A 23,140-nucleotide genomic window follows, 5' to 3' on the forward strand; every position below is an offset into this window, starting at 1 on the left:
AATGAACATTGTCGTCAACACGGCTGTCATTGCAGGAGGCCTAGTGGGTACCACGCTTTGACTGCATCTAAATGTGGACCCTTTTAAAGGGTTTTAAGAGGCATCCTGCAATTCTCAGTGTATACAGCTTCTAGATGGTCTGTTTTGTATTCCTAAATTTTGTCATGCTGCTCCAGAAATACAATTGACCTGTTTTATGAGGGTCACTAAGAATGGAAGTCATCCAAGGTGCTATAGCCTTCATTGCTTCCTGTCCTGATTTCCTGTGATGATTGATTTCATGGAAATGCACCAATATCACATGGCAAAGGGATGCGTGGTTATGAACACTGATTGTCCTGCTGTATTCCCTACTCTATTCCCTCCCTCCATGGTACATCCCCTGTGCAGCCCTTTCCTTACATCAAGAACATGGGCCTCTCCTGTGCCATATTGGTTAACTGGTTAACTGATCCTATATTTATTTTTCAAAGCTAAGAGATATCTTATGTTTTGTGAAACATGTTTAACCTGCCTAGATTATTGGTCTCCATATCATTTAGCTAATTTAGTTTGTATGGCATGCTTTGCTGTTTGTATAACTGTCTCTTGTAAACCTGACTTCACTTTCTTGGTTGTGAATATTGTGAATACTCTTTCCTGCACACATATTGTTATACTGTGCTATTCATAAAGTAAAAAAAAAAATTACCATGTGGGGGAAATGATCGGAAATGTCTTGTCCAACACACAAATGGCTTTAAAAACACATAAGCATCTGTTGAAATGAATGTATCGAATGTATGACTTAACAATGCATACATTTACAATGCATGCCTTTACAACGCAGTTTTTACATCGCAACATCATTTATAATGCATTCCTATACATCGCATGCCATTACATCGTATTTTCAGAAACTACCTTTAAAACGCATTCCAATCATTGCATTATACCTTTACAACGCATACCATTACAATGCATACCATTACATCGCATTTAAGGTAAGTGTTGGATAGTACAGGGGTAATAATTACTATCCTAACTCCAGTGAGTGCAACAGTAGGGTAAGAGTTGGATAGTGTATGGGTGAAAATTACTATCCTAACTCCAGTGAGTGCAACAGTAGGGTAAGTGTTGAATGGTGTAGGGGTAAAAATTACTATTCTAACTCCAGTGAGTGCAACAGTAGGGTAAGTGTTGGATAGTGTAGGGGTAAAAATTACTATTCTAACTTCAGTGAGTGTAACAGTAGGGTAAGTGTTGGATAGTGTTAGAGTACTATGCGTTGTAATGGTATGCATTGTAATGACTTGCAATGTAATGCCTGCGTTGTAGTGACATGCGCTGTAATGACATGCGTTGTAGTGACATGCAATGTAATGGCTGCGTTATAATGACATGCGATGTAAAGGATGTTGCGATGCAATGACTGCTATGTAAAGGTAGTGCCATGTAATGACTGCGTTGTAAAGGTTGTTTCCTGAATGTATCATAATCTATTTTCTTTTCACCTTCTGCAGAGTCCAACAGCAATAACACAGGTAAGACTCACTTTATTGACGTCAGCTGGTCTGCTTTGATTTCTTCATTGTGCTTCAAAGAGCAACGTTTTTGTGTGAGTTCAAAATGACTGTATCTACGTGCAATGCTGTCTTTGGAAACGCCACAATGCTACTGTGCATTTGGTTGCAGTGTTTATGTGAACATTGCAACATTGAATATACTAAATCTCATAAAAAATGGCCACCTTTGCAGATGGTCCTTGCAAATGGCGTCACATTTTGCACCTGCCTCTAAACATTAAGCTCATTAAAGAGTTTTAAGGGGCGCCATGCGATTGTTAGTAAAAAAAAAGCTTCTAAATTGTTGGAATCAAAACAGACAATGTTGTAAGCCAGTTACACAGACACTATTTACATGTTTTATGAGGGGCTGTAGGCATGGAAGTGGGCAAAGTGCTATATCATTCTACTGTTGCTTACTGTCCGCCTACAAAATAATCCACTTCAGATTTAAGCAGGTCAGTGATTATTTGTAAAGAAATGCTCCTCCACCATCTTGCAAAGAGATGGAGCGCTATGGGCACTGCTTGCCCTGCTCAATTCCCTACCCCCATTCCCTCCAACATTCTACATCCCCTGATAAAGCACATTTCTTGCGTCAAGAATATGTGCCCTCGACCTAACTATGTGCAAAGTCCGAGGGTAGGAACAGTAGCGTAACATAGGCCCCTGCAGCCCCCCGTGGTGCTGAGGGGGCCTGAACTGCAGGGGGCCTTCTCAGCACACCACTCATGCCTGAGAGCTCCGGATTAAATCCAGAAGTGGAGTCCCCCTCATGTACCTTGCAGGGGGGACCCCATAAATTTCGTTACACCACTGGGTAGGAAGCCGACACAAATATGTTGAGATAAGGTGCCGTGCTAGCCGGAATAAAAAGGTAAAATGAGGAACATTTTCAAATGGTCCAGTGGTTCTTTCTGCACCCTGGGTTCTGCACTCTTCGAAGTTTCTTTAAAGATTTGATTCTCGCGATCCTTAATTTGCAAAAGAATGAGTGCCGGCGTCCAAAACTCTGCTCAAAAGCCTGCGGCTGTGCAATTAAATGTTGGCGTATCTAATGCCAAGGCTGCGTAGTCTTGAATCTAACTCATTACACTTTAATCCACTACCAGACACTCCCTGCCCCTTTATCTCACTCGTGCAACTTTTGCTTTCCCCCTTTGGTTTTTCCGTCTTTCCCTTCCTCAGTCTTTCTACTTTGTGTGTGTTCCCTCTCTTGTGCTCAGGAAGTAGCTGATGCGGGGAAAAGAATTGTCGCACCCAAAAATAAATGCCGGTGGACACCACCAGCAACCACAGGTTCAAATTAAGCTCTGGATTCGCTGCACTCTGTATGCATCAGCATCTTTAAAATGTTAGGAAAGAAACATCTGTATCACTTGTTAAATGTTGTGGGCTTCTTGCACAGCAAGCCCTTGTCTATGCAGTTTGGTTTCCACATGTTGCCTCTTCCTGTCTGGCAATGTGCAGTTAAAGCTGGTCCATAACATATGAAATGGATCATGCAAAAAAATCCAACAGCTGTCAGTAACAGGCACAATGCAGGCAATATGGCTGCCACAGCAGTGAATGAGGAAAATGGTGAGCATGGTTAGCCATACTGGAATGGCAAAAGACATTTTTCATTTTTATATAACTGTAGGAAGTGATGGGGATGTTAGTTGCAGGAGACTCATGCTCCCGTACATAATTCAATAGATGCTGCACAATAATCAACCAATATCTGTTCACTAACATTTACCTTCCCAGCACAAACAGATACTGGTAGCTACTCTGCTAAAAACACAATCCCTAAACTTCCCAATATTATGGGCCAAATTACAAGCCTCACTGTCCAAGGACTGCCAGAACCATGATAGCACGGCGGTGGCGGTCAAGCCACCTCCGCACTGGTGGTCCGACCACCCAATTACGAGTTGGGTGATCAAACCACCCTGGGACGGCCATTCCCTGGAGGGGGCACGGCAGCCAGAGGGTCCTGCCAAGCGTATTACGAGTTTCCTCTCCACCGGGGGTGAGGTTTCTACTCCATGTCAACGCTTTGTGGAGAGGAAACAAAGTGGGACCTAGAGGGCCCCTCTGCCTCCTCCGCTTGTGCATGCATGAGTGAGCATAACATTTGCCCCCCTGTGTGCATGCACAAGAGTTCTTGCACGGCATGGACTTTTCAGTCCATGCCATGCAGGAACCTTGTAAGCCGTTCCCATTGCAGTGCCTTTTTTGAAAGAGGCACCATACTGGGAACGCCACGCTGGCCACCAGATTACAAATAACTTGTAATGTGGCGGCGAGTATCGGCGATGTGGGGGTGCGGTGGTGGAGTACCGGCCATCCTGCACTGCCAAAACACTCAATGGGGCACCAGTGATTCCCCACTCCTGACTAAGGGCCTCATGTAGGTAGCATACCAGTTACCACTTCTTAAATACCGAGCCGTACCGAATCGGTATTTAAGAAGTGGTAACTCGTATGTAGGTAATGAGTCGGTAATTTTTACCGATTCGTTACAATTCGGTAATTACCGAATCGGTATTTACCGATTCTGTAATGAGGCATACTTTCCCATTGAGGGGAAGGTATGCCTCATTACCGAATCGGTAAATACCGATTCGGTAATTGTGGAGAACATGCAAGGGTGGCAGGGTGTCACATTGACACCCTGTTGCACCCCTGATTCGGCCATGTGTGCACATGTGGCACACATACATGCCCTAAGGGCATGTATGTATGCCACATTGCACACTGCTACGCGCGTAAAAATGCTTAAACACATACATTAATTATTTACCACCAACTATAAGTTGGTGGTAAATACCGACTCTTAAACACACCCACACACTCCCCCTACATCTCGATTTTGGTTTCGGAATTTACCGATTCGGTAAAATTACCGATTCGGAAAAGTTACCGATTCGGTAACATTACCGATTCGGTATTATTACCGAATCGGTAATTTTACCGATTCGGTAAATTCCGAAACCAAAACTTGTCCCCCTACATACCAATAGCCAATATACCGGTCGGTAACGGTATAATTACCGAAAATCGGCCGTTACCGACCGGTATTTGGCTACCTACATGAGGCCCTAAGTCATTTCCCTTTCCATCACTGAAGAAAACCACCAGACAGTCACCCTGTCAATAAGAAAATCATTTTCCTAAAGGTCTGCCAATCAGACGTATACCTCAATGCCAAGTCATTATCACTGTTGGTCCTGAATAAATGTGTCCTTATTCAAGGTTAAGAACAATAGTTGCACATACTCATTCTCATTGGTTGCTTTTAACCTGATTAACAGCACCACATCCCTGCAAGCCCCATAGGACGAAATTACTTGATAGTGCAAGCTCTTGCGCTAGGATGTATTTGCCAATTTAATGCACGGTGGCTACAGGAAATATAAGGTTTGCACCCCTCCCATTGTGACATGCGTCTTCTACTTCTTGTTCGATGAGTGCCGTCACTGTAATTGATACGACTGCACCAGAGTTTTTTTTAAAATATACTCTACTCACATATAAAGACTCTCTGTAATGCAACCTAGTGTTTGAATCAGTTGCTGAGCCTTGTGTTAGTGAAGTGCCGAGATACACCTATTGGCGTGTGTCGTTGCACTATATTAAGCTATGATAATATAACATACACAAGTGATGCCCAACCTTTCCTCCAGGCAGGTTTCGAAGATGTGTAGTCGGTGGTTAGCTCTGTCTCTACTGAATCTCACAAATGAAACTCTAGTTGAAAGGCCATAAACACCACAAACGGCCAAAAAGTTTTTTTGCCAAGTGTCTACTTTCTGCCGCCCAAATAATGTATCTGCAGCACCCTCATGACGTGTGTTTGACATTAAACTATCATGTTTCTGCACACCAAAACAATTCACGGTATCCTGCTTTGCACACTAAAGCCTTCCTCCAACCCTTCCTCATTTCCAATTAATTTAAAGCCTCCTTTCTCCCCATAGTAACTTTCAGCATTCATTATTTGAACTCTATTATTGACATGTCGGGACACTGTGCATTCTCTGAAAATACTCGAGTCTTACAGCAAGTTTTGGAGCCTACACTAGCAAGAGGAATACACCTTACTCGCTGCATTTATATGCATTGACTTTCCATCAGCACATGTGATAGAGGTAAATTGCATTTTTCAGGCATCCATGCTTGTGTTGTACTGCCAAATGACACAGGGCACATGTGATTCATCTGATATATCTAAGCATTAATCTACCTTATTTTTATGTATAAGTCACTCCTAAGGTCTTCCCTAGGTTTCCCTGGGGCAGGGAGCCTTGTACCTACAGGCAGGCACTTTATAAAATATGTTTTATAAGCCATGGAGAGGATAAACTGACAATTTTGCTTCCCCCCATTGTAGATAATGAGCTCCTTAGGCTAACATTGAAATATTTTATTTAAGTATAAATATTGAGAGGAGCAAGATAAATATCATTCAAGGTATCAATATGTTAGTTATGATAAATCCAAAGCTTGCTGCTGTTAGATTTATAATAACTATCACAGAAAAGAAGTCATTAAACTTTCTTTACAGTAAGCCAAAATCCAGCCTTCCAGCTGCTCTCTGATTGACTAGCCTCTACCAGCCTGAGCCAAGCTGTCTTAATGAAGTGTGAAGTAGCCTGCTAGAGAGGCAATGGCTTTCCAGTGGGAGGAGAACTGCAGCTGCAAAAGCTATAGACAAGAAGGTGGGGGGAGGGGTGTAGTGGCTAAATTGGTCTTCATAGGGAGAATGACACTTTAGGCCATCATAGGCTCATCCCCACATCCTGCTACACAGGAGCCCCTGTAATTGGATTAAGAAAGGGGATAAAAGAGAAGTGTTAGAGAATCTTAGCCACCACAGTGGGTCGGCTTAGCCTGATTTAACCTCCAAGGAAAGACTAACTCCATTTTGGATTTTGGAATAATGGTGCATTCTTGGGCAAGAACTTTGGAGGAAGTGGTCATACACCTAGGTGGTACACAGCTTTCAATTGGTCAGGGGAGCCCCTCTTGCTTGACGCCCAGGAACACAGTATAAATAAGGAAGAGTTGCCAAACAACTCGGATATGCTGCCTGAAACTACAAGGATTGCTGTGCTGGAAACCTGATCTGCACCCCAAAGCACCTGCTGCACATTCTGGGGCTACAGTCCTAAGGACATTGCTTTGCTTCAAGAAGTATTAAGGAGGGGACTTCCTGCGAGCTACAGGTTAATTGCATCATTTCCAACAGTAAGTCCCCGTCCTGGGGTGTGTCCAGTGGGCTTTTAAGGATTTGGCCAGGTGCACTGTGGGAATCGTAGTCCCAATATTCCAAGGATCATCTCAGATTCTAGACTCCTGGATCGGTGTTGTAGACACTTTGAACCCTCAAGGAGACCTTTGGGAAGAAGATCCAGAAGTTTGGGAACTTTTTGGTAAAAAGCTCCAAAAGGTGACCAACTCTATGTTGAGAGTCAAGCCAGCGAACTTCAATCGCGCTTTGGCCTGGATTTCAGGTTTGTCCAGCTGAAAGCTCCGGAGCTCCAGACTTTCAGGATTTGACCGGGGCCTCACAGAAAACCAAGCCAACAACTTCGACACGAATCTGGCCTGAAGAGGAGCTTCGCTTGACCCTGAGTGAAAAAGCTCTAGAAAAATAACTAACTGCGAAGGTCAAATTTTGACAGAGGCCTCCTGCTAAGTGTATCCAACCAAGGCTCCATCGCTGTCGGCCTCAAACTTTGACTTTATCCCAGTCAAGCACGACCAGATGTTCGAATTTGGTGTTATGTTTTTAATCATTAGAAAGTGTTTGTTCTTGAAGAAAATCATATCTCCAGTTCGCTACATTAAAGTTTTGTTGTCTATTTGTTCATAAAAATATAACTTATTTTTTATAAATTGGTGTTGAATTTTCTTTTGTGTGTTGTCTTGCTTATTTCATTTATTGATGTTTTTTAAATGCTTTACAGACATTTCTCCTAAGTTACGAATGCCTGCTCATTGCCTGCTAGCAAGGGTTGAGCAAGGGAATAATTTTATTAAGACTTTGAGTGACCCTTTGATAGTGTTTGTTGCCTTATTAATAGTGGTAAGCCACTACTTATCTCTACTAATAATCCCCTTTCCAACAATCACTTAGTGTAAATGTGACATTGGGCAGTGCAATAGTTTCCCCCTCTGTATTAGTGTGAAAATTAGGTGTGCATTCTTTACGCCTCCATTGCATAAAGCTGTGTTCACATCATGCAAACAGTGCAGTGCTCCCCTGAGGTGTATCACCGTATTGAAGGGACTGCTATGTCTAGTCCCTGACCTCCTATATGCCTTATGCTACTTGTTTTCCACTTGACATGCCTGTATGATCAACCCATGGGGTCAGAGTGAGTTAAGAGACCAACGGCCATTTGGTGAAATATCTCTCTGAAATTCATTATCATCCTCCCTTTTTGGTACCAAGACTCACTTCCTGCTCTGTTATGGGGTTGTCTGCTAAATGTGGAGCACTAGACTGCTAGTGTAACATCCTTTCATTCATCCAGAGCAAGGGTCTCCAACCTTTTCTGCATTAAGTGTTACTTATGCTCAATGAAATCATCTCTAGCTACTATAATCCTTAAATTTCTAATGGGAACCACATCAGACGAGATTGCATTAGTGGCCATTATATACAAAACTGCTAGTAGTGATCACCCAGTGCATCAGGCAAGGTTGCCCCAGTTATGTTAAATAGTCCTAGTCAATTGCTTCTACATGGGTAATATGTAACTGGCTTGGTGGCCGGGGCACTGCAGCAATGGCAATGTTAGTAATTTGTCTCCACAACACCAGATGCTCTATCACTCAAATATACGCTGTGAATAGAAATTCAACCATTTTTCTCCAAATATCGGCTTAGGTTTTCTGAAAATACTGATTCTTGTCAAACACTCTTAGTTTTGGAATGCATATATTTCAGCAACCAAGCAAAAACTCCTAATTTAATAGACTGGGCTGCACACAGGAGAGCTATTTCCAGGGAGCTGGAGAGCTTTTAAGAGACTAGGCTTCAAGGAAAAATGTCATTAGCCCTAACCATCTTCTGAACAGATTTTCATTCAATTCAATGAACTTTATTCAGAGGCATTGAGCATCCATAAGATCATCACACAATGCAAAACAAGCATAAAAATACAGTTTGTACCATAAAAATAAAATATATGCATAGAAATACAATAAGAATAGAGTGAGATTATAAAGTAGCAACATAAGACAGTATAGACCTACGCGCACGTACAGCAGAACATTTTGAGAAGGACCCAATATGCAAAACAGCTTTCTCATTGGTTGATAATAATACAAATCTAAAAGTGGGTCTACATTGGCCAATATTGGAAAAGTATTTTTTTTTAAATGGAGTTAAAATTGTCTTTTTTTCAAACATCTCTCATACCAATCATTTATACAGGTGCTTCTGTGCTACTACAGAGATGCATTCTGAATTACTCTGTACAATTTCATAGTCACTCTGGAGCTAGTGCCAAATGTTTAATTTACAGTCTCTTCACCAACTGAACTAACTGATTCCACCCATCACCATTTTGTTCACTTTAGTGTGATCCAAAAGTGCAATGGACATGCCCAGGCGTGGTCCATGCTTAATGTGCCACTGAAACCAAGCTACACCTGACTGCAGAGCTCCAATCAGGGCAAAACCGTGGGTTGCTTACGCTCTGGTTAAGGGAGGAACTGGCCTGGCATTTGGGCTGAACTGTTCCTATTGGAGGAGGGCGAAGACTGATTTGCATATGACTGGGTCCAAATTGAGGTGGCAGAACTCTTTTTATTTTTGTGAACCTTTAGACAAATATGCTGCACATAGGAGGTACCAGACTCTAGCATGGTTTAAGATCGTGGGGAATAATCTACCCTTCTGAAATCACTTCCAAAGATGTGACCGATTTAAGAAAGCAACCCTATATGACAACAGTGAATGTTCGCTTGTCGATGTCTCACTTCAGTCCCGATAAGGAAAGCAAAGATGTCCAGGATTTTACACCCTGTAATTAATTTAGGGGGAAAATATGATTTCAGACTTGCTAGAAATATCAAATGAGCACAATCTCAAGCCATTTGAGACTTAGCATATGTAAGAACCATCCACCGGGTGGGTTAGGGAATGAGGAGGGTTATGGTAACCCTAAGTGGATACAAGATTGGAACGGTAATGATGATCCATGCTGGTGACTCTCCCCTGGTGAGGGTTGATATGTTCTCAAACCTCTTCTGTGGACAATGCTTACCTGATTTAGGGTTTTCCCAGAGTAGCCCTGGCTGATGCATCAGACTTGCTACAACACGTTTGTGCTGACATCCCTGTCTATCATCCCTCTGGGTATTTATTCCAGTGATCCAAAAGCAAGGACATATATATATATATATCAGTGACCTAGCTTCCATGTGAAGATACTATGGAATACTTGTAAATGTATAGGTATTTATATAGCGCCGATCACCACTACGGGTATCTCAGCGCTGTACTCATACCGCTGAAGGAACCCTTCCTGGCTTTCCATGTGAGGTGTCCACTCCTGGGCACCCCCATGGTGAGGCCAGGCATCCCAGCGCTGTTGGGGCCGTTGTGGAGATTAAGCAAGCTATTGCCCAGAGTTGCAGCGTGGGACCCATGATTAGAATAGGCACTGAGGCGAGAATATCCGGTCCGTGGAATTTATAGCCCGAGACCCTGCTGCGACAGGAATCGTACCCTGGTCCCGGACCAGTGCTCTGCATCGAGGTCTGCCGCTCTAACCATTGAGCCACACTTCTCCACATACTTCTATGTGCCATCAGTCACATGTGCAAGTTCTCCCATGTCTAGATATGATATTCTCATAGGTGGGCGGGGTGGCTGTCTGTTAACCTTTAAATTTTCTGTAAGAACTGTAGTGCCATCCTTTCACTACATATCTTCCAAGCACGTGACTTTGCAGACTTCGCTCTGTTCTAATGCCCTCTTTATATCTACCCTTTCTACAGCCAGCTCATTATCGAATAAATTGCAGCCTGGATCTTCTCATCCAAACCTCTCTCACACAGAATAAGGTTCTTTGGTGATTTTAAGCTCTGGGTGGACAACCTAAGCAATGAATGCACAAGTGGTTGAAAACCTTACATCTGTAGACTTCATTCAGCTCGTTGCATCCTCTACTCTCATGTAGCATGTTACAATCTGGATCTTGTATTTAAATGCAGCATTAATACTGTTGAGTAAAAGATTCATCCTAAGTCTTGGACCAACCATTCAATGATCAGTCTGTTGTCAATATTCAATTTAAGTGCTTCAAAATTAATACCAATTTATACAGGAAAGCTAATTAAATTCCTGTGTTGAAGGGAACTTTTGTAGTCTGTTTAATAAAGAATTACCACTTATAAAAAAAAATCAATCCATCCGACCTTGTCAAACTCTGTTGCTCTTCTCCATATCTTCCATCACAAATTACCCATAACTCTAGACACAGTGAACACCATACAGCCTAAACTAAAATCCATGACAAAGGTTGTCAGCAAGTAGCGCATCTCAGAGACTGAAAATATGAACACATTGGGCCAGAAACTGGAACATAGTAAGTGATGGATTGATGGATGCAGCTGATTGAATTTTGCAATGCCAGTAAGTGAGCACACCATAAAGCATATAGAGACTTAATTACTTACCTTACTCCTGTCCGTTATATGTTGGACTTCACTACCCCCCCACCCTGCCCCTCCCCCACCCCGCAGAACTCACTCAGCGAGCCACCACTGTTCAAACCTGATCTCCTTCAGATAATAGTCTCATATTAATGTGGCAAATGATAGTGGGATCGTGTACGATTCCTGCTCAAACAGAAAAGAATCTTGTCATCCAGATTGATCTTGTGCTCTCGAAAAACGAAACTGCAAACTACAAAATGTTTCTATGAAACCATCTTCTCCTTCTCCAGCTACCTCACCAAATCAACCTGCCCATGATGATGGTCATGTCGAAATTCAATTATAATAGCATTGTTTATGTGGGAGTTTCTAAGAAAGATCCTAAAGCTACAGAGACTTTAACCCTTTGTATGCCATGGACATAATGTTACGTCTCAGCTGTGGTGCTGGTGTGCAGAGGACATACATCCTCAGCACACCACCCAGACATTCCTCTGCAGTAAACAGCAGAGGGATTTCTATTTCATTTTTTTAGCCTCAGAAGGAGGGTAGTGGGCTTTCTGTCCAGGGGGACAGAAAGCACACTAAGCCTCAGGGAGTATTTTGTTCATCAAGAGTAGGGGTGGTGGCTGCCAAGAGAGGGCATGCCAATGCCCTCACACACTCAAAAACAAATGGTCAGTCTTTCTGTCCCCCCTGGGGTATAGTGCGGCAATAGCCCCTGATCTCATACCCCCGGGGTGACAGAAAGCCCACTAAGAAGCCAGAGAGTACATATTTTTTAATGTAATTCAGGGGTGGGGGGCTGCCCAGAATGAAGATGCCAATGCCCTCACTCCCCAAAAGACAGCCACTGTCTTTCTGCTCCCCGGGGGGACAGAAAGCCCACTAGACACCAGAAATATGTTTATCTGTATGTCAGAAAGCTGCCCCTTAGGCAAGGATTGCTTCCCATTTTTTCATGTGCATATATTTTGGCCGTATCACCCCTACCCCCCCGGGGGGGGGGGGGGGTCAGTGATATTTGTAGGCTCAAAACCACTAGAAACTAGCAAACATTTCTGTGTGTGTACTGGAGTTTGTCGGCTGACGGTCTTTTTGTACTGGTGTTTGGCCGAGTGTGCGTGAACCTGCAATTTGCTGGCGGTGTGTGTGGACTTGTGCTTAGTTGGCAGCGCGTGTGGAATAGTGCTTGGCTGGCAAAGTGTATGGACTGTCGCTTGGCTAGCTGTCCTAGTGGATGACACATGTCTGGCAGTGTGCGTGGACTGTCGCTTGGCTGGTGTACGTGGACTGTCGCTTGGATGGTGGTGGGCATGGATGGCACTTGACTGGTGGTTCGGCTTGTGTGGCCCCTCCAGCGTTTTATTACCCAGAATCCCCTGCAAATCTCAAATGTATCTAAAAAGTCACACTTTCTTCACATTTCTGTGTGGGAATGTTGTGGGATCACTGCACCTGCACACATTTTCTACCACCCAGCGTTCCCCTAGGTCTCCTGATACAAATAATTTCTCACTTGTGTGGGTCTCCAAAGCAGAGAACCTAAAAACTTATAAAATGAAAAACTGAGGGGGAACCAAAGTGGGTCCAAAAGGGCAGTTATTGTTCCATAAGTTTTTACGCTGACTCTGCTTTGGGCACCCACACAAGTGAGTTATCATTTTAATTGGAAGACTGAGGGGAATGCTGGATGGTGGGGAAATTTGTGCCAGTGCAGCGATCCCACACATACCATACCCAGACACTTCTGAAAACTAGACACCTGGAGGGAGTCCAGGGAGGTGTGGCTTGCGTGGTTCCCCCTTTTTAACCCAGAATCCCATGCATACCTCAAAAGAAATCCCATTTTCCTTACATTTCTGTATGAGATCACCACACCGGCACACATTTTCTACCACCCATTATTCCCCTAAGTCTCCTGAGTAAAATGATACATCATTTGTGTGGGTGGGCCAACGGCCTGCGACTGGGAAGGGCCAAAAACCTAGAGATTGAGGGGATAGTACAGTGAGTTCCAAGCACAATATATTTTTATATACGTTTTTAGGCTGACTCTGCACTGGACACCCACACAAGTGAGGTATCATTTTATCGGGAGACCAAGGGAAACGCTGGGTTGTAGGAAATTTGTGCTGGCGTGGTGATCCCAGACTGAAATGTTAGGAAGCTATTTTTTTGTGTGTTTTTTTTAGCAGCTTCATTTGAGGTTTGCAGGGATTCAAAAGTGATTGCCTATGGCACATTAATTCCCTTATTTGGACACAAATAATTTTTACAGGAAATGCTGTGCATAGAAAGATATTTTAGTGCGAAAGACATCTTAGTAATCTTGTGTATATACATTGCGATCGAGGTGGTATATGTTGGATTACCAACAATAACAAGACAGTACGTTCTTGTATCATATATATAAATATGTGCATTTTTCTATCACAAATTTGTGAGTAGATGGGCTAGTTGTAATATGAAAGATTTTAATTGCAGTGACCCCCAAGAGCCAAAAGGAACCGACCTACATGCTGCATGCAAAGATCTGGTTATAGTGAAGCAGCTTTTGCTGGCTAAACAAAGGTTAAATGTAAACTACTAGCAGCCTTAGATTACAGAGAGGTACTTTGTATTCCAGACCATAAAGGGATCAATTTAAAGATTAGTAGCGTATAAAGAGCTCGTTTTTTTGCTCCTAATTAGATTGTGTGGTGGCGGTGCTGCAAGGTGGCTGTGTCTGAGGAGTTCTTCTGAGAAGTTCTTGTAGCAAAATATAGTACTTTATCCTGTGAGGTTAAAGAATATACGGTGAGCTAGACAAGTAAATGGTTACATTTGTCGAGTTTTCTTAGGAGAGCAGTGTCTTGGATGTGTGGAATGAAATATTTGAGCATTTTCTGTGTATATTCATAACTAATCCCGATTGGAGATAAACGCATCCGCATTCATTGAAGTGTTCCGTAGGTTCCTGTCTGCTGATGCTGCATTCGTGGTGCCTGTGTTGGGTGAGGGAGGGCAGTGGAAAGTTGAGGGAAGGGAGGCAGGTGCCAATTCGGCAATATTAATATTTCTATTTGGGAAAAAAATTGAGATCAGTGAGTGAACTGCCATTTAGTGGTGGTCCTTAAGGCATGCTGAGATCTGTGTCTGGATGTAAATAGTGAAAGTAAGGAACGAGAGGAAGATGAGGTTATCATCTGCATATAGCTGATGTGGAAAAGCCAAAGAAAGCCATGATATTGCCAAGAGATAATGTAGATTAAAAGGGGCCCAGAAGAGAACCTTGTTGGACAAAGGTCAACCAGGGTGCATGGATTGAGTGAAGAGCTCCAAGAAAATGCAAATGAGTGATTTGAGAGATCGGATGAGAACCAGATGAGAGCGGATTCAGGTACAGAGGTATAATCTGATATACAGTATAAAATGCCACAGGGAGGTAGAAGGATATGATTACAGATGAGAGGTGATGGAGAATATGAAGTTGGGTAAGTGAGTGAGGATCATTTGTGTGGTTCGTAACACCTTAAAACCAGATTAAAAGGCACTCCGGTGTGAACGTTTGGGGACCTGAAGGGGCTAGTTGAGGCTGACGTTTTGCTAATGGGACTTGCCTCTGCTGGAGATGTGTGGTAGAAGGAAAAGAGCATGAGAGTAAGGATGGAAAGTGTGATCTGTTTGCATTGAATGAAGAAAGTGGACTTCAGATATTTGAGGTGAAGTATGAGGCACACCTAGCGGTCAAGTGGGAGGAATGCATAACTGGTGTATGAATACATTGTTAATTGTGTGAGCAAGTATTTAGAGGGATGCGCATAGAGAAGTTTTTTATTCTTAATTTAACAGCAAGCATTTGACAAAGGTAAGTGTAGGGGTATTTGGGACTAGGCCTGGGTAAAATATAACTTACTGTAGTGTACTTAACGGAATTTTGTGAATTTTGCATTAGTTGTTGCACTCCAATCCCAAAATTACACCACGTTGTGTAAGTGCGTCACTGTTTGCAGTCGCGACTGCCATGGCTCACGGGTGGCTTGGCGAGGGTGGGGTATGTCGCGTGGGCGGGGAGGAGGGGGAGACCGGAAATTTAAAAAAAATTAAAACTTACCTCGAGGCCAGGTCCCGCGTCTTCTCTGCTCCTGCTCTCATGCCTCTGACAGGAACAGAAAGCAGGCAGCCAGGCTCCCTCCCTATAGCCAATCACAATACTGCAATGCAGGGTATGTGATTGGTCTGAGCACCGTGACACGGCGCTCAACCAGGGGCTGGAGGGGTGGGCATGTTCTCTATGCAGGCTGTAATGCAGCCTGCATGGAGAACAGGAAAGTGTGCATGACTGGTTTGGGCAGCCTGAGAGGGCTGATCAAACAGTGACTGAACACTTTAGGAGTGGACAAATCACTCCTCTCCTGCCCTGCTCGGAAAGCAGAGCAGCCCCGCCCACCTGCCCACCGCAAAGCAGCAGGACACGAAACATAAAATTACAATAACTCTAAGTTATTGTTATTTTATGTTTCTCATTGCCTAAAAGCAGTGGGGCAACGCCTCTGGGTGTGTGCAGCAAAATTATAGACCAGGAACAGACCTAACTAGAGCATGAGCAGTAGTTAGAAACACTGTTTTATTAGCTTTTTTTTTATATGCACGAAAACCTTCCTTTCAAATATTGAGTGGACACATTTTGCTATACGATATGAAGCTAATGAACAGATTTGCATTTCTTGTAATTATGCCTAATTTTATATAATTTTCCAAAAATGTAATTAAGCAAAAGCATTTTATGTGAAATTCTCAGTCTTAGTCGGAATATGTTTTAGGCCTTGCCATGCTGTGTAGTTGGGTTTTTCTTCCACTTACTGAGTGAAAGTATTTCATCTCTCAACACTTTGATGTTCAGAGTATCCCGAAAGTCTGTGCACACATTGCTGCATGAGCAGAGCTTCGGACGGGATAGTATGAGTAGTGTCTTGTTCCCACTGTGTTTCCGTACACATGGTGACTTCACTGTATATGCCAGTTCTACAGTTGGCTGTAGGTTTATTGAAGCGGGTGTTTCAACCCTCCCTCTTCTGTTGAGACCTACTTTTATCACACAGTGGAAACAAGGAGCGGTGAACACTGTGCTCACAACCTCCATACATGGACAAGCCAAGGAACTGCATAGATACTTGCTCTTAATTTCACTAGGCTGGTATATTTTGTATAACTGTCTTTTGAAGTTTTTATTTTATTGGTTGCTGGTACACTATCAAATGCCATTGTTTTGTCACTATCCGGTCCATCCATTGAAGAAAGGAATATCATTTGGGGAAAGGCTCTGGAAAGTCTTGGATTTTATAACACACAAGCATCCGCTAACTAATGTGAATGGATCCTGACCCATTTTTTATCTTTCACAGGTAACTACGCCACTAAAAAAGGTAAGACTGCAGAGACCACTGACTCGGGCGCCTTTTTTTCTGGTTTGATTTCTTCATTGCACTATTAATAGCAACCTGTGTTGTGAGAATAAAAAAGGGCTGCACCTTTTGTAAAACATCAGTGTTGCTGCGATCCTGTGGTTGTGACGTTTGAATAAATACTGAATACACTGAACATCAACACGGCTGTCGTTGCGACCGCCCAGTGGGTACCACGCTCTGTGACTGCATCTAAACGTGGACTTTTTTTATAGAGTGTTAAGAGACACTATGACATTTGTTGTGAAAACCTTCTACATCGCCTGTTTTTATTTTTTATTTTTCTAATTTTGTCATGCAGCTCCACAAATGCTATCGACATGTTTTACGAGGGGTTATGGGCATTTTTTATACTTATTAATGTATAATAAAATATGTAATTTATTTAATTAGGTTGGAATTAAAAAAATATATTTTTAAATCAATCAGTGGTGTAACTCTGAGACTGACAATATGGAATCACTAGGCCAGAAATTGGACATAGGTGGTGGATGCAGATGACGAAGGTTTGCAAAGCCCGTAAGAGCACATCATAAAGCATCCAGAAAGCGAAGAAAGCCACATTGCCACCTGAATCATTCCAGCAACGAACCAAACCAGAGAACTCTTCAACATTTTTTAAGTATCTGAATTGCCTAGATCACCCGTCGCACCTTCTATTGGTATATTTCTTTGCTTCTTCTTGATCATATATCCATGATCAAGTAGGCAATGCTGAATGCAACAAGTATTAATGTTGCATTCTGCCCATCTACCGCAATTCAAGACTGCATTCTTATGCTGGTTTGAAAGGAATTAACGCCCCAGTACTTAGTGACTTGTAAATGTATGTAAATGTATGTGTCTTGTAAAGTGCACTGCTGCCCTGAGGCGTCGTGGCGCTGTAGACCGCTGGGGAACCCGTCCTGGCTATCCCTGTGAGATGGTCCCTCCTGGGTATCTCCAAGGTGAAACCAGGCATCCCGGCGAATGTGGGGGGCCGTTGTGGAGATGAGGCAAGCTAATGCCCAGAGTTGCCGAGTGTGTTCCTGGTTAGAGTAGGTACCGAGGCGAGAATTATCGAGTCCGTTTTGACCCTGGTCCACGACCCTGCCGCGTAGGGAATTGAACCCTGGTCCCTGGCCGATTCTCTGCTTGCGGATCTGCCGCCTCTAACCAGTGAGCCACACCTCTCCAAATGCAATAATCACACCTCTTTTAAAGAAACCCACAGTCAGGCAACTGGATGAAGCCAAGTACAGGCCCATTACACACCTGTTCAATACTATCTAAAATATGAAGGGGTAGCACCACACCCACTATAGGAATTCACCAAATTCTACAACATGGCAGTCAGTCAGGATTCAGACCAAGGGGTGGGTATAAGACCAAAGGAAACACAAGGAGATGATGGACGAAGTGCTGAAACTTTTCAGACACTCACCCCCAGTCACAGATCGGGCTTGAATCCATCATCTTTCTTTAGCTCACTTCGCCACCTCAGTTCAGACCTAGCTAAATGCAAATCAGTCTTGACCATGTGCCTCATGGGAACAGTCTAGCCCGAACTGCCAAGCCAGGTCTTCTCTGAAACGGAAACAAGCATCTTGGGACCGGTTTCTGGGTGACACCCTTCATCAGCCAGGCTAGCTTGAATCCAGTGGCAAAGTGAGCATGGGACCCACGTCTGGGCATACCTTGTGTTTGTGTGGGTATAAGACCACCTGCGATCATTAGAGAAGGTCTGCTTGTCTCTCTCAGTGGGGGGGAGGGAGCTTTGTAACAGGCTCACTAAAATCTTATTCAACTTGATTTACTTTTATCTCATAATACAGTGGATCGCAAACCCAAATGGAGAGATTGAAAAAATGCGCTAAGATGATCAGTGGCATCTCTTTTTTTAGGGGTGGCACATAAGAGGCCATCTATACAACTGGGACGGTCACAACTGTGTAGTTGTTGTTGGGTCAAAGTTTCCAAAGGAAGACTGTTTTTTTTTTTGATAATACATTTTGCATTTTTTGGCCAGTCTGCCTGCAACTATAAAAAAATATATACATCCACTTCCTCTTCTTTCTGGAAAGTTTTCTTTATTTGTCAGGTTTATTTGCATATTTAATAAAAAACCACTGCATACACAAATTCTGATGCATTCATTTAAAGTACAAAAGAGAAAAACCTAAAAAGCTTTTCCTTGACAAGGTAGCGATCAACTAAAATTATCTGCCATTTGAACAGCTGGAACGATCTATTTCTAATACACTGATTTATGGTTGTGAAGGAAAAGCATGAAAACCTTTTCCTAATCTCAAGGATTTAAGTTTATTGTGTGTAGAAATATAAATGCCCTTAGGACCTGATTTTGTGTTTGGTACCTTCCATGTGGATTACAGAGGCCAATTTTATTCTTTGAAAGAACCTCTTCTTGCATGTTGTAGAGTACAATTAATTAGTGCACATATGGACCCCCTGAATCGGGTTGTAAAGTGCAAGTGATTTGTGCAAACCAACGTTCTTAAGAGTAGCCTGTCTTTTGAAAAAGCTTGTTTAGGCATTTTGAACTGTTGTTCTCTTGAAGTGGTATATAAAGTGCAGGTGACTTGTGCTGTTGAATGCTCCTGAGAGTAGCCTGACCTTGCTCGTTCACAGGTTCAGTTCTTTTAGAAGCAGTTTTAGGAATTTTAGACCCTTGTAGGCTAGGGGTAGTGAGGAACCACTTAGTCAAGTGATTACCACTTGCCTCCAGGACTGAATTTGCAGATTTATAAATATTGGTTTCAACGGTTTTTAGGTCGAGCCTACAGCGCTTGCGCTGTCAGGCGATCTGTTGTAGTTACTTTGTGAAGTCTGACTCCTTCCACGCTTTTGGATTCGCTTTTGTGCGTGTCTTTTTAAAATCATGGTTTTACAAATGGGTAATGGTGGGTGCATGTCTCGCTTTTTTCACTTGTTCAACGCCCATGGAGTATTGCCGCGGGAGCGAGCAGCAGCATGCTTTCCGCTGACAGCTGTTCTCTCTACATGCTGCTCCTTTTTAATGTAACTTTGTACAATTATAAAGCGTGGACACAGGGGTGTTTAAGTGATATGCCCAGATTCCCAAGAGATTGAGTGACGCTATGGCTTGAACGCTGATTCTGAGGTCCACAGTTGGCAGCTCTGATGTGGCTGCTCATTGGAGTAGGGGGCGGGGTAGAGCCAAGGCTGCTGTGTGTGCTCCTTTTCTTTCCTGTCCTGTCTTCCATCTTTTTTTGCCTTGCATTTCAACCTTTCCCCATGTCTTGATTTATTTCATTTTCTCTCATGCCCGCCTTCCTTTTTATTTTCCTCTGTCCTTTCTTTTCTGACATGTAGTACCAACCTTTTCCCATGACTTTCGTTCAATTCTTTCCTCCGTGCCACTTTGTTTCTTCTCACCCATGCCATGGTTTCAGTTGTTTCCTTTACACCATTTCTTTATTTTATTTCTCCATGCTCTTCCTTCCCTTGTCATAAACCATATATTCTATCATCTCCCTCGCGTTTCTTGCTTTTATTCAAGTGCATATTTTTATTGTTATATCTTACTTGCTGTTCTCTGTTCTTCCATGCAGTCTCCTTTATTTGTTGCCCTTGGTTTGATTCTTTTTTTTCTCTTCCTCTTTGCTGTGCCTACCTTGGCCCTCCCCAACCCTGCCCATGCCTCTGGTCATCTCCTTTCCATTATGCAGAGGTGCTAGAGAGCTCTAATTGCTGCATGGGTCTGCGTTCGGTCATCAGCAGAGAGGCCTCTGCAGTCTCCACTCTCATGATCCACCCCTCCACCACGAGAGAGCATAACCATGGAGGGGACTAGCAGTCCAGGTCCTCTCGCCCCCTCCAACTTCAGACCGTTCTAGTTGAGAGACCTCATCAATCCAGCCAGGCCAGACCTTCGTTCCCCAGTCAGCAGCTCCCCCCTCCCTGCTCACCCCTCCCCTCCCATAGTGACCTGTCACCAGAGCAGACCCATAAACCCCCTGTGGATCAAGAGACATAGATATGTGGGAGCAGCAGGGCTCCAAGGAACTGTCACTTATCAGCTTGTGTTTACGAGGAATATATTAATGTGGAGACAAAAACAAGTGTATCGGGGAAAGAGGCAGCAAATGAGGTGCAAAGTACCAAAGTCCGTCAATGCCCATGAGTGGGGCGCTCTGTGCTGGATTGAATGTAGAGTTCTTCTCTGGGGCCACATGTGACAAGCATCAGTGTGCACCGAGACGCTCTTGTTCCAATGAGGCGCTGTTGTGACACAAGGTAAAGACACAGTCAGGATACACTGTGATCTGTTTCCGACACTCCATGATATGTGAGGCGATAATAAACAAATCTGACATAGATGTCAGCTCTGAAATGATACCTTGTTGCACGCTGTTGTTTCCCCAACCTCCCCTTGAACACCATGAGCAGAAAGGCTACAACAGTCCAGAGCCAGCCTCCCCCTCCCAGATGGCATCAGCCGAGAGGCCTTAGTAGCCTGGTCCATCCTGCCTCTCCACAGAAAGCATCAGCAGAGAGGCCTCGGTAGCCCGGCCTTCAGCCCCCTGCCTTCAGACAGCATCAGCAGAGAGGCCTCAGCAGACCAGCCCTCTTCTGCCCTCCCACCCTGACTTCAGAGAGCATCAGCAGAGAGGCCTCAACAGCCCAACCCTCTCCTTCACCCTGCCCCTCCCATGCCGCCTTTGGACCGCATCAGCAGAGAGGCCTTGACAGCCCATATGTCTCATGCACCCCCCACACCCCTTCAAAGAGCATCAGCAGAGATGCTACAACACTCCTGACCCAGCCACCCCCCCCAAGACAGCATCAGCAGACAGGTCTCGCAGCTGACCTGGTGCTATTTGTGTGCCCAGCTCTGATGCTATGATCCCTTCATGTCTGTGCTCAGCATGACCCTGTGACCCTTACTGGCTGCACGCCCCCCTCCCCCCCCCCCCATCAGCAGGGAGGCTTTGGCAGCCTGGGCCCTATCCAGTAAACAAAAAGGTTTTAAGGGATTTCCTGAACTGCCTGAGACCAGGTGATTTCAGCAGTGCCCTTGGTGCAGGATGGTACAGGCATCTGTACCGAAATTGCTCTATGTCTGAATCGTGAGGGTTTACATTTTTCCTGAACAAGGAAACCTGCAGTTCATCCACGACTCTCAATGTAACTCCATGACACTCCTCACTTCACTTCACTCCACACCACTCACTCTGTGCTACACCACTCTACACCACTCCACGCCACTCCATGCCACTCTACTTCACTTCACACCACTCACTCCATACTACACCACTCAATGCCACTCCACGACTCTATGCCACTCCATGACAATCCACTTCTCAACACTCACTCTATACTACACCACTCAATGCCACTCTACGACTCTCCATGCCATTCCATGACACTGCACTTCACTTCACACCACTCACTTTATGCTACATCGCTCTACTTCACTCCATGACTCTCTATGCCACTCCATGACACTCCACTCCACTTCACTTCACTCCAAACCACTCACTCTATGCTACATCACTCTACGCTACTCCACAACTCTCTGTGCCACTCCACTGTACACCACTTACTCTATGCTACACCACTCCACGACTCTCTATGCCACTCCATCACAATGCACTCAACACCTCTCACACTATGCTACGCTCTACCCCTTTCCACCCACAACTTTGCAGCACCTGCCCGCTTTTATTTTGAAATAATTTATTTATTCAAATTACAGCGCGGTCCACTTTAACTATAACGGCCGCGCTTATTTAAATATTTAATACACGAGCGCTCCGCTTTCACTTTAGCTGCCGCGCTTGTTTAAATATGTAATTATCAGCATAAGCCACTTTCGCTGTGGCGGCCGCTACAGAAGCTTTTGAAAATAATCATTTTTTTCACTTTCGATGAAAGCCCCATAGGCGCTGTCACTTTAATGTTGCCGGACCCCTTTGTTTAGACGCTGCTCACTGTAACCTGAATATGCAAGCAGCGTCTTAAAGGGTCGCAGCCACCATTACAATGCTCTCCCATTTGCAATAGTTTGAGCATCTCACTGGTCCCTTTTCTTCTGTGCTTTCCATTGCCCCCCTCTAGCACCCCACTGCCTCTGCTGTTGGAGCTGACAGACTCAGCAGGGCTCAGCCAAGGCAGGAATGAACTCTAGTTAGTCTGCTGCAGAGGAAATGGAATCAGCCATGGCAGGAGTCAGCCACAGCAGGAATGAGCAGCAGCAGTCAGCCACAGCGGGCATTAGGCACATCAGGAGTGACCTGTCACGGGAATCAGTCAGAGAAGGAATGAACCAGAAAAGAAACAAGCATTTGCAATGCAATAGGTCTCGCATTTACACAAGTTTAAGATGTTGGCATTGTAAATGACAATGCCTTTTATTTATGTTCTAAAAACCAAAACATAAATAAAAGGCATTGCCATTTACAATGCCAATAGCTCGAATTCGCGTAAATGTGAGACCTATTGTACTGCAAATGCTTGTTTCCT

General features: G+C 43.9%; 1 protein-coding gene across 5 annotated transcripts in view; it reads left to right on the forward strand.

Annotated features, from left to right (window-relative positions):
• Positions 1–23,140, forward strand: part of LOC146833145 (ohanin-like) — a 189,197-nt gene that overhangs the window by 32,880 nt on the left and 133,177 nt on the right. For 3 of the 5 annotated variants that reach the window (XM_085600774.1, XM_085600777.1, XM_085600775.1), the window contains exons 3-4: positions 1,503–1,523; positions 16,595–16,615. In XM_085600774.1, coding sequence (XP_085456900.1) covers positions 1,503–1,523; positions 16,595–16,615 — 42 coding nt within the window. The remainder of the gene's footprint in view (positions 1–1,502; positions 1,524–16,594; positions 16,616–23,140) is intronic. The other 2 variants (XM_085600776.1, XM_085600778.1) reach the window with 1 other exon arrangement.

The sequence above is a fragment of the Triturus cristatus genome, chromosome 4_2 (genome assembly GCF_964204655.1).
Source record: "Triturus cristatus chromosome 4_2, aTriCri1.1, whole genome shotgun sequence".
Lineage (NCBI taxonomy): Eukaryota > Metazoa > Chordata > Amphibia > Caudata > Salamandridae > Triturus > Triturus cristatus.